Source organism: Dysidea avara, chromosome 11, assembly GCF_963678975.1.
Source record: "Dysidea avara chromosome 11, odDysAvar1.4, whole genome shotgun sequence".
In the NCBI taxonomy this organism is placed as follows: Eukaryota; Metazoa; Porifera; class Demospongiae; order Dictyoceratida; family Dysideidae; genus Dysidea; species Dysidea avara.
This window is the reverse complement of record NC_089282.1, coordinates 25,187,323-25,201,841: the sequence shown is the minus strand read 5'-3', so window position 1 is coordinate 25,201,841 and position 14,519 is coordinate 25,187,323. Positions and strand designations below refer to the sequence as shown.

Below are 14,519 nucleotides of genomic sequence, written 5' to 3'. Positions count from 1 at the left end.
AAAATGGGGAGACCCTCATGTCAGCACTTCATTTCTTTAAATCGAATATTTTCACGATTTCTTCCAAGACCATGGAAGACACTTTAGCAACAGTCAAGACATATGAGACAGCCAGGCTGAGCTATGATGCTTACCGATCAGAGCTTGAGACTGCATTAAAGATGCCTCCTTCTTCGTCTACAGCAGCTGCAAGACTAGAGAGCAAGAAAGCTGAGTTTGAGAGGCACAAGGCCAACTATGACAGGTTGCGTAGAGACCTAGATATCAAGTTGAAACTTCTGGAAACCAATAAAGTGAGTAGTTGCATCCATAACAATCGTCCCATTGTGTTTAAATAATAAAATATGTCTATAGAGCTTTAAATTTAGCTATTGTGTGGCCCTGTATCCTCCCTCTGTTTGGGATCCATTGACAAGGTAAATTAGGGATTTCAAAAGGTTTAAATTCAATTGCACTTGCCAGCCTGCACAGATACCACAAGATTACCCTTGGTTACCATTTGAGTGGGTGAACCAATACTTGTTGTTTCTCACCATAAATTGTATTCCTGAAACAAGTACATGTTATGGGAGATACACATGTCCATGGCCAAGCCATTCAGGGGCTTTCAGAATTTAGCAACAGGCAGTACTTCTGGCTTACAAATTGAGCTCCGGTAGCCCTAGTTTAGCTATGCCACTACATGTATCATTTTGTTGCAAGACCAGTGACCTAAGCCAGCCAACTCTAATTGTGTCATTTGTGTAGTGATGCTTCATTAGGTAAAGCAACCTGTTAAACCTTCCAACTTTAAAATCCCCCAAAATGGTGTACAAGTAGTCTGTATTATTATAGCAACCACTTGTGTTGTAAGGCACCTCATGTGTGCAGTAATGGATTTTCAGTTTTGCTTTGGTATTCACTTCATTCTCTTCACTGGAGCATGCCACCGTCATACTTGTAGTGGGGGCTGTTAACTTTATGTGAACAGTAGTACACAAACTGACTCTGGCGAATCAGAACACTAGGACTCTTGGTTGGTCCCAAGATGTCGTGCTCCAACTGTATATAACCCTAAACAGTATTCAATACTCATTTGTATTACTTTTGTTGCATACTCTTCCCCTCCACAGATTCGAGTCATGAACAAACAGTTAGTTTTACTGCACAATGCCTTGTGTGCCTATTTTGCCGGTAACCACACAAGCCTACAGAAGAACATGGAAGAATTTCACCAGAAGTTGGAGGAATCACGAGAACAGTCACATGACCCTCCCTCATGGCTGGAGGAGTTATCTTCATCAACCAGTGAGACATAATGGCCACCAGTGTTAGGTACATGTGATTCTCTAGGAGCAAAAACTGAATTCATCAAATATTTTGTTTGTACAGTAACATGAATAACTGTAGTAAAATATTGCACTAAATAATAAGAGTATAGTCTACTGTAGTCGAATACTGCACTAAATGAGAACGTTGCTATAGTCGAGGGATCAGTCAAGATGCATCTGTCAATGCCACCAATCCTGGGAGCTGTTTGCCTGTGTGACACATGTTCAATTAGTGGTTGTGTATAGTGCTGCAAACCTTCCAAGAGTTCTAGACTAGCCCCACCTCCTGTGCTCACATGACTGACTTTGTCAGTGGCACCAAACTGTGCAGCTGCAGTAGCTGTGTCTCCACCACCTATTAGAAAAGTATGTTGCTCTCTATAATGATGTCCTGATTTTCTGGGTCAGTTTATCATATTTACTTGGTTAAACACCGCACCTTTAATAGTAGGAGGGGTTCGATTGGTTTTGGAAATAAGCGCTTCAACATAGTTTTTAAGTGGTGGTCAAGTTGCCACATTGATTTTTAAACTAAGGTATAAACAGTGGAATTTAACCATAAATACAGTATGTGCTAAGGATACTTAGGGACCTTAACTAAGTCTAATACGTGGATTATGATGTCCTTAACAGTGGCATAATTATGTAGACTCTGGGTTGGTATGGCACAATAGTAAAAAATGATAATTGCCTGTTCACAATGGCATCCCTCTACCCTCCCTCATCATACTATTACCCTTACAACCAACCACAACACAGCACCACATTGGGTTATGCGCCACCAAGCGTGGGCTACTGTTAATGACTTTAACACTAGAACAAACCTTACCTTTTATACCTACTGTCACGTGACAACCATAATAGTATTCATGTGGGAGCTTATTTTCTGTCTAATTCATTACATTCAACCAACACAAAATACACAACTCCTATATAATTCATAGTTTGCTACTACACTACTCTGAATAGAGTGACTGCTTTATTAGAGTGATTGATTGCTCTATTAGAGTATCTCAATCTCACATACAAATACTTCTCCAGAATTCTTTGGTAGGGCACAGGCCCACCCCTAGATACACCACTGGTCCTTAAGTGTACTTCCTTAGCAGTGTAATATGGACATCTCATATGTACATCTTCACATATGTACTTCCTTCACTTGTTACTAACCAATGATACTGGTAGCTCCTTTCTCAGTTGCCATAACTACAGAATCCATGACAGCCTTGGTAGCAGCAGCAAATTTCTCAAATTCAAACACACCTACAGGACTAGAGTGTAGTGATGATATACATGCACACAGTGAGTGATATGGGACCAACCAACAGTGTCCTGATTATCAAGGTGTCCTGATTATCAAGGTGTCCTGATTATCATGGTATCAAGGTCAGTTTATGTACTAAGGGATACTTTGGGACCTTAACTAATTATGTAGGTGTCCACATTAACAGGCTCTAGTGTAGACCACAACATATTCTATAGAAGCTCAGTTATCCAAAACCCATACGTCACCCAGTGTTAAAGTATCTGAAAAGTTGATCCATAGCTCTGAAACGGTATGTAAAATCACCTTAAAACAATGCATTTAGCACAACTACCCTAACAGAACAACTGCTGTCAAAATTTGAGGTCCCATTGTATTCACTGTATGTAATTCACTAACCCATTCCACACAATAGTTTGTGCTCTGCTGATAACTACTGCAAAGTTACTGATACTGTTTGGTCCACAGTCTAGTCCTAGCCAGCCATTAGGTATACCACTGTCAATAGTGGCTGCCCCAACCTATTAGAATAACACATAGTAACTGCTGTAATAGAGAGTTTGACTGACATTGGCATCTTTGTCAAACTTGTCTGCTGTAACAAAGTCCACAGGCAAGTGTAGCTTGATGCCTTTCTTCTCTGCTTTGGCAACCAGCTCACCAACTATCTTGGCACCTTCTTCATCAAACAGAGAAGAACCAATCTATAGAAATTGTGTGGCATGGTAAAAATACAACACATACATATGAGCCTTCAGCTACCCAAGTAAAACCCTAAAGGCTTTGTTTATATATACACCACACATATATATGTACACAACACACACACACTACACACACACTACACCTCCATTCCTTGGAGGGTCTTTAAGAAGGTGTAGGCCATTCCTCCTCCAATAATCATCTCATCTACTTTATCCAACAAGTTTTCAATCAACTGGATCTTATCCTTCACCTTGGCACTGGACAAGTGATGTCACAATACCGACCCAATAGTATCAGGGACTTACCCTCCCAAAATGGCCAGAAACGGCTTCTTGGGATTGTCCAGTGCTTTAGAAAAATATGTCAATTCCTTCTTCATCAAGAAACCAGAAGCTCTGATAGAGTGTTCCACACCCACAATTGAGCTGTACAACATGTCACAAGGTACATACGCTATGACACAAGAGACCTACCTGTGAGCACGATGGGCTGCACCAAATGCATCATTGACAAAAATGTCGCCAAGTTTTGTGAGGGAAGCCCTAAATGCTGCAATGGCATCACCACTAGGTGTGACCTGTGAAACGTTACTGACTTATAACTAGATTATGATGTACAAAGGCTTTCAGGCCTGCACACCTCATTGTTCACTGAATACACACAGTTAATATAATATACTTGTTACTAAAGATGCAAGTTAGAAGAGTTACCTTCTTTCCTTCAGCGTCTTTTCCTTTGCCCTCCTCTTCTGGATGAAACCTTAGATTCTCAAGCAAAAACACTGACCCTGAGGAACACACAGAGATCACCATTAGTAGGGTTGTCACTACTTAACAGAGCAAAGAAGAAAGGTTTCACAGGTCAAAGAAATCTTTTACATTTATTACATTATGGCTTCCATTCTTTCAATGAAATATAACAATACAAAATTGTCTTAGCCACATCAAATTAACCAAAACTATGTTTCACAAATTATTTTTACTCTCCAGTAGCAACTAAAAAAAATATAGAATCATTTCAGTTGCACCTAACTGTTTTAAAGTGGTTTTCCTATTCATTGTCACAAACGGAAATACTATTTCTGCATGTGCAGTAAAAATATATTTAGGCAGATAAATGTACCAATAAGAGATTTCTCTGACATGTTCAATTGATTTATGTTAATGAACAGTGTTGGGCAAGTTACTTTTAAAAGTAACTAGTTACATATTACATATTACTTGCAACTGAACTATTTAGTTACAGTTACATATTACCCAAAAAATAAAGTAACTATAATAATTATTATATTACTTTGTGTCCACAGCCTTAAGCTGTCACATGTGAAACTACCACCCTATCACGTGACATGATTGCGTTGTTGAGCAATGTGTAAATCTTGGTTATAAGTAAGAAGCTGGTGAATAAGCTTCATTTAGTAGGTTTCATTACTTCGTTGTGGCTAGGTGTTATTCAGTGGATTACTAACGAGATTAGTACAGTAATAATATTATGTAATATTAGATTCGTTACAATAACTGTAATACTTAGGTAACGAGTTACATCTGTAAGTAAAGTAACTTGAGTTATATTACCTGTTTTTATAGCGTATTTCGTTATATTACTTAGTTACCACAAAAGTAATAATATTATGTAACGCATTATTATTACTACTATTATTACTAACGCTTTACAGTGACCAGCACTGAAGAATTACTCCCAACACTGATAATGGACCACTCACTCTTTGATTAGATCACCTACTACAATGCTAGAACATATTTGCATCATGTATGATGTTGCTGATGAATTGGTGCAAAGTTCATTTTTGACAACAAATTGGAAAACCACAATAGTTGAATATGTGACTGCTGTATTAGAGTATATCTGGACTCTTGACTAGTGTCTAAACCTTCAGTACTTGTCGCTACATGTATTCTAAATCCATGAAGCATAAAATCAATTTGGCATTCTTATCACCAATAAAAAGAAGAATTAAAACCACGTCCTAAATATTGGGAGTTTTCTTCCCCAGTAAACACCATGTACCCATTGATGTTGCACCTGGGTGGGCAGTTGACACCAGACCACAAGGTCCCCCATTTAAACAACTGGGTAGACTGGGGCAATGTGAGTAAAGTTTCTTGCTCAAGGAAACAACAACACCAAAACCTGGAACCTTCCAGTTACCAGGCCGAAGCTCTAGCCACTTGGCTATGCTGCCTCATAATACATACATACGTTACCATGGTTACCTGGTGCAGGGTTGGCACAAGCAGCTTCCACTTCAGGTCCAACACAATCTGTCAGAAATGTGACCGGCCTGTGTAGGATCACATGAGCAAACATGACAGACAGCATGATCATACAACATCAAACACTTCCTGAACTCAATTGTATGTTGAACCTATTAGTCCAACCTCAAATCTAATTTGTGGGAATATACAAAATACTTGGAAAGTAAAATGTTATCTTTAACTTGAAATTTTTATGCTTGCTTGAGCCAAGATTGCAAAAATGAACAATTCTGCTTGCCCTTCGGCTTAAAACTTTATTTTAAATCTTAAGGGACCACTTGCCAGAATGTTGCAATGTCTTGTCAAATAAGTCTGATGGGCAAATTAGCCACAGATAAGAATTCAGTAGTTTGCACAGAACACCACATTTCAAAACACAGTATTTATCATGAGTACAGAGACACAAAGAGCTGCTAAGTACTTACCTTTCCAACAATGATTGGAATACATCAGAGACTGGAGCAAGAGAGTATTTGTCGACCTTCATACCATCTGGTCGACCTAAGTGACTCATAACCACCAGTGAACGAGCACCTTGATCAAGGATGTATTTGATGGTTGGTAGGGCTGCAACTATCCTGTGAAGTCATTACCAGTACTGAGTGTGTGTGTAGTGTGTACATAGTGTACTTTGTGTGTGCGCACGTAGTAATGTAGTGTACCTTATAGCAGGAAAGTTTCGAAAGGTTAAATTTTTGAAAGAGTGCTTGATTGTATCTTCATCGAAACGGATCCTCTTTACCACACCGCACCTTAGATAATTAACTAGAGGGTTTGCAAATTCCACATGCTGCTTTGATTGTTCAGTTAAACATACATACATATCGATAAACACCCATCTGACTGCTTTGGTAGAATCGCGTCTAGTCACCCCTTCCTCCTTTATAGCTTGAACCATGTTGTTTGGTCTCTTAATGTTAATCCAAACAGCCTGTAGATTGAGCCCCGACTAGTTGGCTTTCTTAGCCCTTCCAGTTGTATTCGCTGAGGCTAGGATAACGATTTTCTCTTAGGTTTGAAGACTTGTGGTGTCACTTGTTGAATCGTGTTTGCCTTCCAGTGCATGCATGGCCAATGCCTAGCCATATGACCTAGCTATATTCGAGGTCTATATGGCTAGCTAACTGAAACAAACACTCAAACTTTGTTTATGCTTATTACTTCTACAAGATGTAATATTGGTTAGCTAGCTATTTACGATTTTTTTTTGGTAACAGTATTTTCGAATTTTTCAAATATTTAACCTTTTGAAAGTTTCCCCCTATATGGTGGTACTGTGTGTGTGTGTGTGTGCGCGCGTGTACGTAATGTACTCTGTGTGTGTTAGTGTAGTGTGTCATGATCACCTCTGAGTGTTAGTCACCTTCTTGCCATCCATCGGTACATTAAAGTCAACCCTACAAAATTTACAATATATTCTGTAATGTACTTTGAACCTTCAGTGAACTTTATACCTATTAAAGTGCCATTAATATAATCTTTGCTATACCCCTAGCATTACACTTACAACATAGTCATGGAAAATGCTGTTACATTCCCAGCAGTAATAGTTGAATGTTTAGTGTCCACGAGGGGCGCTTACACCCTCGTTTGCACCACCGATTGTAAACCCCACTTTCGTTTATGTCGAGGTTTAAACTTGCACGCTAACCATTTTTACCTAATGAGGACTCTTTTATCTTTGACATCCACAGTGTCGATGCTTAACTTGCGAAAGGTCATTTCTCTGTTTATTCTTCAACAGAAGTAGCTCCCAAATTACTCTAGATTCTCTCAGCTCACGTGCTCGACACGTTAATGTTCTTCTCGTGATCAAGCGCGTAGGCGGCTGATGAAAATTTTGCGTTTTTAATGGATGCACTTGGGTTTCATTGTAACAGCGGTCGGCATAGCTAGCTAAATACCTGGCCACCAAGTAAGGTTCACTGTCACTTCATTGTTAAGCTGCTGCATGGCCTTAAAAGTGATTCACTTGATCAGTTTGATTTCAGTCAAGGTTGACTGAATCCAGTTGACATGATGGAGGATATTAATTTTTACACAACACATATCAACTGTATAGCTAATAGCAATGATATCTACCGGTATATTTGCCTCCATCTTGGCAATACTGAATCTCCGGCTGCAGCCTAACAGGATTAACTGACACAAGTATCAGTCCAGCTACTGCTTGATTATATTATGTGACCTAGCTTTTCACTCTTTTGGAACTTCCTGACTGTCTTATATTGTCATGTTATTAATCTATCTCAAATGTAACAACTCTACACTGAAGTATATGTTAGCTACCCAGCATGCAGTGGAGTGATGAAGTTGTCTAGCTATGTATGACATCAGCTGTCAAGCACACAATTTGCATTTTTTATTCATTTAACTATAAGGCCAATGAAACTTGATTACCAGTTTCTCGCTCAGATTTTTGAAAATTTGATGCGGGCGGGCGGTTATTAGTCATTATTCATTATGCACAACACACATCCAAACTTGAAGATTTCTACCAAAAAAACAGTGAAATCTACATTGACTACTCTTGCATTAGCTAAAGTATTGTGTGGTGTACGTTACTAGAATATTCAGCTAATTCTGTAACTCCTAAACAAGTGATTTTTCCATTAGAGTATGGCTGATTCCTCTATTAGAATAAAAGTGACTGCTCTATTAGAGTATTTCGATGTGAAATACCAATAATGAAATTCCATGCGGGTGTATCAAAAGCATGCGGGCGATGACGCGAAACTGCTAATCAAATTTCATTGGCCTAACCATGGAAGAGAAATCTGGCACAGAAAAGGCCCAGCATCCACTAGTAACACCTCTATCAAACCAGATAACTATATATTCATACTCTGAGTGATGTAAATTGGCTCAGACATCTACTGCTCCACCAGCAGTAATCCACTGGGTTGATCAGCTCAAGTTTGCAGTGTAGCTATTAGCCACCAGTATTGAAAAAAACCCTGTTCACACTGGGCCAATGGAGTGTCATACTGTCTTATCAGATGCCCTGATACAAACCATTCCAAACATCTATAGCATAGTACATCATTTACTTAAGGCACACACACACACACAGTGCACGTAGGTTAGTAAACCTCACAACTGCAGGGACAGACTTCACTTTTGTAGCTTATAATACATTGCGTACATTGTATTAGGGTGACCTCTGGAGTAATGAAGCAGTTATCAATGAGGTCATGAAATAAGTGGCCACTAAGTGATGTACTTTGCCCATATCTCCCTTCCCATGCAATCTTAATTATCTATTGATGAACACTGCAACAAATAACAAATACACGACAACACATTTAGTGGGTGAAATGTCCGTATTCCGAAAGAGACAGTCGATAACATGACAATATTTAGTCATCATCATTCTCATCAGATGATCCCTCATAACTACTAGTCCTAGAGTGATCACTATGGTGAACATCCTCAACGACTGGAGTATCATCATGAGCTGAAATAGTGACCGTCATTGTCTTGCTGCTAACTGGTGGTGTACGACCCTTACTGGACTCCACAATTCCCAACTGAAATATTAAATTAAACAGTAAATAAATAAATACTATTTTCTGAATTTAAGTCATACCATTTCCAGTATAACATCCTTCAGGTCAGTGGCCTTAGACAAAACAGTATTGATGATAGCTATCTTCCGACCTTCATTGTACACTTGTGTTGTCATGGAGATGCCAAGTTCAAACAGTCCAGCAGTTGTTCCCGTGGTAACTTGGTAAAAGTATATCGCCAGGTAAACAGGTATGTCAACATAATCAATGAGTAGCGAAAATGCCTTGATCTTGAGAGAATCCAAAACTCCTATACTCTGTAAGGTTAAGAGATTAATCAATTTCTCCGACACTTGGTGGAGTAACTTACTGATTCATCTTCATCACTGTCTGTCAAGAGGTTTAGTTTCTTTTGTTTCATCTTCAGAGGGTTAATGGCCTTAATCCTATCACCAGCATCTTCTAGATACTCCAGGATGACCTCATAAGCAGTTGCTGCAGCTCTAGCCACTCTTAGCTACAAGAACAATAACATTAGAGCCATTAGAGCAACTGTCCCACTTACCGTCCTGAGGAATTCTACTTGTTCCATAGGCCACTCCAGATAGTCACACACCTTGTCACCACTACGATCAACGGTAGTTGTAACAATGTCTTGAGCACGATCCAACCTGCCAGCCCAAGTTTCTAAAGGAACACAATATCACTGATGCGCTTTAATTAGGAAAGATCTTACTCTCGTTGGATTTCAGAAGGCGACTCCTTCGTGCCTTACGCAACTCACGACGTTGACGTCTCTGTTGCCTACGGCGACGACGTACCTTCTTAGCACTATCAGTAGTATCAGAGGACAGGAGAGGTTCATCCAGTAAGTCCTTGTCTTCTTGTTCTGGTAGAACATATTTCACTACAGTCTCAGTGACATCAAGACATCGATCAACACCCATCCCAACTAGGTTATTGGCTGCGTTGATACTTCTGCGTCCAGCATCGATTGTAGAGTTGATTCCTTGTTGACCGAGTTTGATTGTTGATCCAACTACTGTGCTACCAGCAGAAATTCCACTACCAATCAACTTAACTGCTTGATAGTCAGCAACTCGTTGAGAGCTTCGCTCCCAAGTCCCCATCAACGCCTCTTTGCTCTGAGCAAACACCTGTAAGAACAAAGCGCATGATCAACACGTTACACGTAACAATCATCACTATGAACCTCATCGGTGGGCTTCATTATCACTGGATAGATGGCCTCTACCTCTTGAAGTTTCCTTAACGCGTACCCATCAGCGGCTGTCACTACACAAAATATAAACAGCTACTCTTACTTCACTAGTCATAACTTACGAGGCTTTTCAAATCTGCTCTCCAACTTGTTCACCAGCGGGGAAGCACAGCGACCTGCCAATCTTACAGACGACTCCGCCGTACCAATGGTGAAGCGAGTCAACACGTTCCTATCCCTGGTGCCCTCATAAACGCTCGTCACAGTGTCGTAGGCAGACGAGACAAGTGGTATGGCCCAAAACCAGTCGCGAGTGGTCTGGGGTGATTCCTGAACGATACTCATCGTGCAACTTCTCCCAGTAAACTCCTCGAAAACAACTAAAACAGAGAAGACCGAAGTGTTCTTTTATGTGAGGCAACAGCAGATTCGATGTCAATATATCATTGCGTCATAGCGTGTATCACGCGTTTAGTGTTTCAGTACTGACAAGGTGACCCTTTATCCGTAACAACTTCATAATCATTTCTTGTACATAAAACTGGTGGATAGAGCGTCTAGCGTCCCTACCAGTCATTTTATTCCAAAGCAAAGATCACTCCAAGGTGGATATTGCACCCAACTTCTGGTAGCCCCTAATTTTTGTAAAGGTCACCTATTCATAAGGTCACTCTCCCCCACAGTCCTAGTGTTCAATTACTGAACTGGAAGATTGGAGAATTTGCATGCATAGTTTCAATCTAAACTCTTCCATTGTGAGAATTGCCAACAGTTTTTTTTAAAAGAGTTGAAGAGAGCACAAGACATAATCAAGACATAAGTGTGTAACTACCCACCCTTGACATGGCTGACGATGATTAGTTGTGAGATTCTTCAGGACAAGCATCACATTGGATGGCTTTCTTCCAAGTGTATGTATTTGTGTACGTGTGTGTGTGTGTGTGTGTGTGTAGATCTGTGCATGCTTGTATGTGTGTGTCTAGATCTGTACATGCTTGTATATGTGTGTGTGCGTGCGCGTGTGTGTACATATAGCAGCCCTTGGCTGTGACCATGTGGTAGAGACCATCGGTGCCCTTGATCACAGTCCATACATCTAGGATGGACTACATAAGAAGAGACTCAGGTCACTGCTATTTTCAGTGGCCCATTCATTCATCTGGCCTAAATAAATCACGTTACCCAGTATTCCTTGGCTAAGTGGGTTGGTGTCTCTGAGGAGTACCAGATAGAAGGACAGGCAGTCAAGCAAGTGTGTGTGTGTTGTGTGTGTGCATTCACATGCTAATTGTGAGATATGGTGCAAACCACCTGTGGAGTACTGGGAGGATTTGCCAGCACCCCCTCACCTCCCCAGCCCTCAGCAGCAACCAAGACGTGACCCAATGTTCCACTGGGTGGGTGTAGTTATGCAGCAAAATTAGTATTGTCATTGCATAACAGGTGAGGTTCTAAGGGGTTTCACTGGAAACCAGTCAACCTTTAAGAACATTAAAACATGCATGAGACTTAGTTTCATAAAACTGCCACCTGAGAATATGGACAAAATGGTTCAACAAGGAAATGTCCCAGTCGCAGAATAGCACAATGATTAACTTAATAATTATTTGGAAAGTTTAACAAGATTATAAAACCAATCCTTGAGTCAAGAGATAGCATAACTGGTGAATCATCTTATTGGCAATTGATTAATTGAACTGTATTATTTTTATTGTTAAATTTATTGACTGCATACGGTATACCAGCATGTTGATGTGCCATTGGTGACTCACACTATATCATGCATATGAACATATATTGTAAACATTATCACATCGAACCCTCAGCAGTTTAGCATGCTGTGTGGCTCAAAGTTTGATAAGCAAACATAATAATAAATTGAACAATTGTGTAACATTGACTTTATGCTATTCTGTGGTACAAGTTGCTATTACAGGTCAACTTTTCCAATCACCATTAATTTTACACAACTCACCCTAACATTTTGACCATAACTAGTCCGCCCCTACCAGCATTATATATGCTCAAAATAATCATTCAAAAATTAATATCAGCATTTTCTGAACCCTGTATTAAAAGTAGGTGACTGTTCTATTAGAGTATTTAAAAATCACTTCAATCTTGCACAGTTGAAACAAACTGCTAGTTATAGAGCAGTGATCTAACCGATATTCTGTTCAGGGGGAAAAATCACTGGCTAATGGTGCATGTGTTACCCATTAAAATATCTAGGGGAATACAGATTTTTTGTATATGTGACCGAATTTTGGAAAATCACCCATATGGGCACATTTGACACCTAAAATATTTAATGATCAAATCACAAACCGTATAGTGCAAAATTACTTGCTAATGCTTGTAAGCCATTCTCAATGCCTTAAATTACAAGAAAATTCTTGAAATATTTTTAAAACTGTGCCATGCTCTTATTAGCAACCCACTAAACCCAAAAATTCTAATTATTTCACGCGCACCCATATGGGTGATTTTCCGAAATTCAGTCACATATGTATATCATGTGATGTCATGTGACCTCATGTGATACTGGGTCAAGTGATCACAATATTTTCCTCATCCAGTTATGATAGAAACAAATAAGGGAGTTATCTTAAGGTGACCACTAACAGGAGACTAATACACACTTAAAGTTGTCATTAAGACACAAGTAGTGTACCACTTGTTGTCACTAACTGTCCTACAGAATTAGTGTGGTAGAGTCGCGGTCCACCATTCACACATCAACAGTAACAGGACTAACCTGTTGAACCAGTTTCAACAGTATGATACTCTTAGTCTGTATTGGAATCTATTCTGATACATATACTATCTGTTTACGTACCCTAGGACCAAGTAATCTTCCCTCCCTCTTACTTGCCTTGGAAAATTTTAGTGATACATTTGGTGACTGCTCTATTAGAGTATTTACTATGTAGTGTGAATTTTGTTTTGTGGGACATGCAAACCCTTTGAATGACTTCTCTCTGGATCCACCACTGGGCATGGCTATGAGTATTGACCACACAAAATATACATACATTCACACATATATTTTACAGACTCTTGCTATATTAATGGAACATTAATAGAAAATTTTGCTGCATGTCCTGCCTTCACAGAACACACGAACAGGATGTATATGTTCAATATTCTATACCCAGTGTGATAATAAAATAAACAGATCAGGAAGACATGAACTAGATAGAGATTGCATGAGAAGAGATTCTATTGACATGGATCACAAAACGTTAGTCATCTGCTGGTTAGAAGACTTTTAATTACATGACCTTCCTTATATGTGTTTAGGTAGTAGTATCCAACTACTGCTTGATTATATTATGTGACCTAGCTTTTCACTCTTTTGGAACTTCCTGACTGTCTTGTATTATCATGTTATTTATCTATCTCAAATGTAACAACTCTACACTGAAGTATATGTTAGCTACCCAGCATGCAGTGGAGTGATGAAGTTGTCTAGCTATGTATGACATCAGTTGTCAAGCACACAATTTGCATTGCTATTCATTTAACTATAACCATGGAAGAGAAATCTGGCACAGAAAAGGCTCAGCATCCACTAGTAACACCTCTATCAAACCAGATAACTATATATTCATACTCCGAGTGATGTAAATTGGCTCAGACATCTACTGCTCCACCAGCAGTAATCCACTATGTTGATCAGCTCTAGTTTGCAGTGTAGCTATTAGCCACAAGTAGCACTGAAAAAAACCCTGTTCACACTGGGCCAATGGAGTATCTTATCAGATGCTCTGATACAAACCATTCCAAACATCTATGGCATAGCTACATCATTTACTTCACACACACACAAACACACACACACACACAAACACACACACACACACACACACACACGCTCACATGCACACGCTCGCACGCACGCACACACACACACACACACACACACACACACACACACACACACACACACACTTCAACGTGTGCATAGGTTAGTAAACCTCACAACTGCAGGGACAGACTTCACTTTTGTAGCTTACAATCCATGCACATGCTTTTAACAAGGATCCATTGTACAAGCATCGTCTTGTACATTGTATTAGGGTGACATTGAAATAAGTGGCCACTAAGTGATGTAGTTGCCCAACATCTCCCTTCTTAATTATCTATTGATGAACACTGCAGCAACAAATGACAAATAAACGACAACACAGTTAGTGGGTAAAATATTCTGAAAGAGACAGTCGATATATG

The 14,519-nt window shown here is 39.6% G+C and overlaps 2 protein-coding genes and 1 long non-coding RNA gene across 4 annotated transcripts in view; 1 reads left to right on the top strand and 2 right to left on the bottom strand.

The window, feature by feature from the left end:
- LOC136239146 (uncharacterized) overlaps window positions 1-14,519 on the top strand; it is a 223,461-nt gene that overhangs the window by 198,993 nt on the left and 9,949 nt on the right. The gene's annotated exons all lie outside the window — the stretch shown is intronic.
- LOC136239428 (phosphoglycerate kinase-like) lies at window positions 1,325-7,364 on the bottom strand. Of its 2 annotated transcripts, none has more exons than XM_066030170.1 (13): window positions 7,216-7,364; window positions 6,902-6,952; window positions 5,981-6,133; window positions 5,514-5,581; window positions 3,990-4,066; window positions 3,753-3,856; window positions 3,585-3,704; window positions 3,422-3,536; window positions 3,144-3,278; window positions 2,974-3,095; window positions 2,481-2,581; window positions 1,567-1,665; window positions 1,325-1,520 (listed from the first exon to the last, which is right to left on the bottom strand). In XM_066030170.1, the coding sequence occupies exons 1-13, from the start codon at window positions 7,275-7,277 to the stop codon at window positions 1,477-1,479; spliced, it is 1,251 nt and encodes a 416-aa protein (XP_065886242.1). In that variant the 5' UTR covers window positions 7,278-7,364; the 3' UTR covers window positions 1,325-1,476. The 2 variants fall into 2 exon arrangements, with proteins under 2 accessions (XP_065886242.1, XP_065886243.1); XM_066030171.1 differs by lacking the exon at window positions 7,216-7,364 and adding an exon at window positions 7,063-7,146.
- LOC136239143 (perilipin-2-like) lies at window positions 8,812-10,765 on the bottom strand. The gene is made up of 7 exons (XM_066029884.1): window positions 10,409-10,765; window positions 10,278-10,360; window positions 9,801-10,221; window positions 9,630-9,751; window positions 9,435-9,581; window positions 9,145-9,381; window positions 8,812-9,085 (listed from the first exon to the last, which is right to left on the bottom strand). The coding sequence occupies exons 1-7, from the start codon at window positions 10,629-10,631 to the stop codon at window positions 8,915-8,917; spliced, it is 1,404 nt and encodes a 467-aa protein (XP_065885956.1). The 5' UTR covers window positions 10,632-10,765; the 3' UTR covers window positions 8,812-8,914.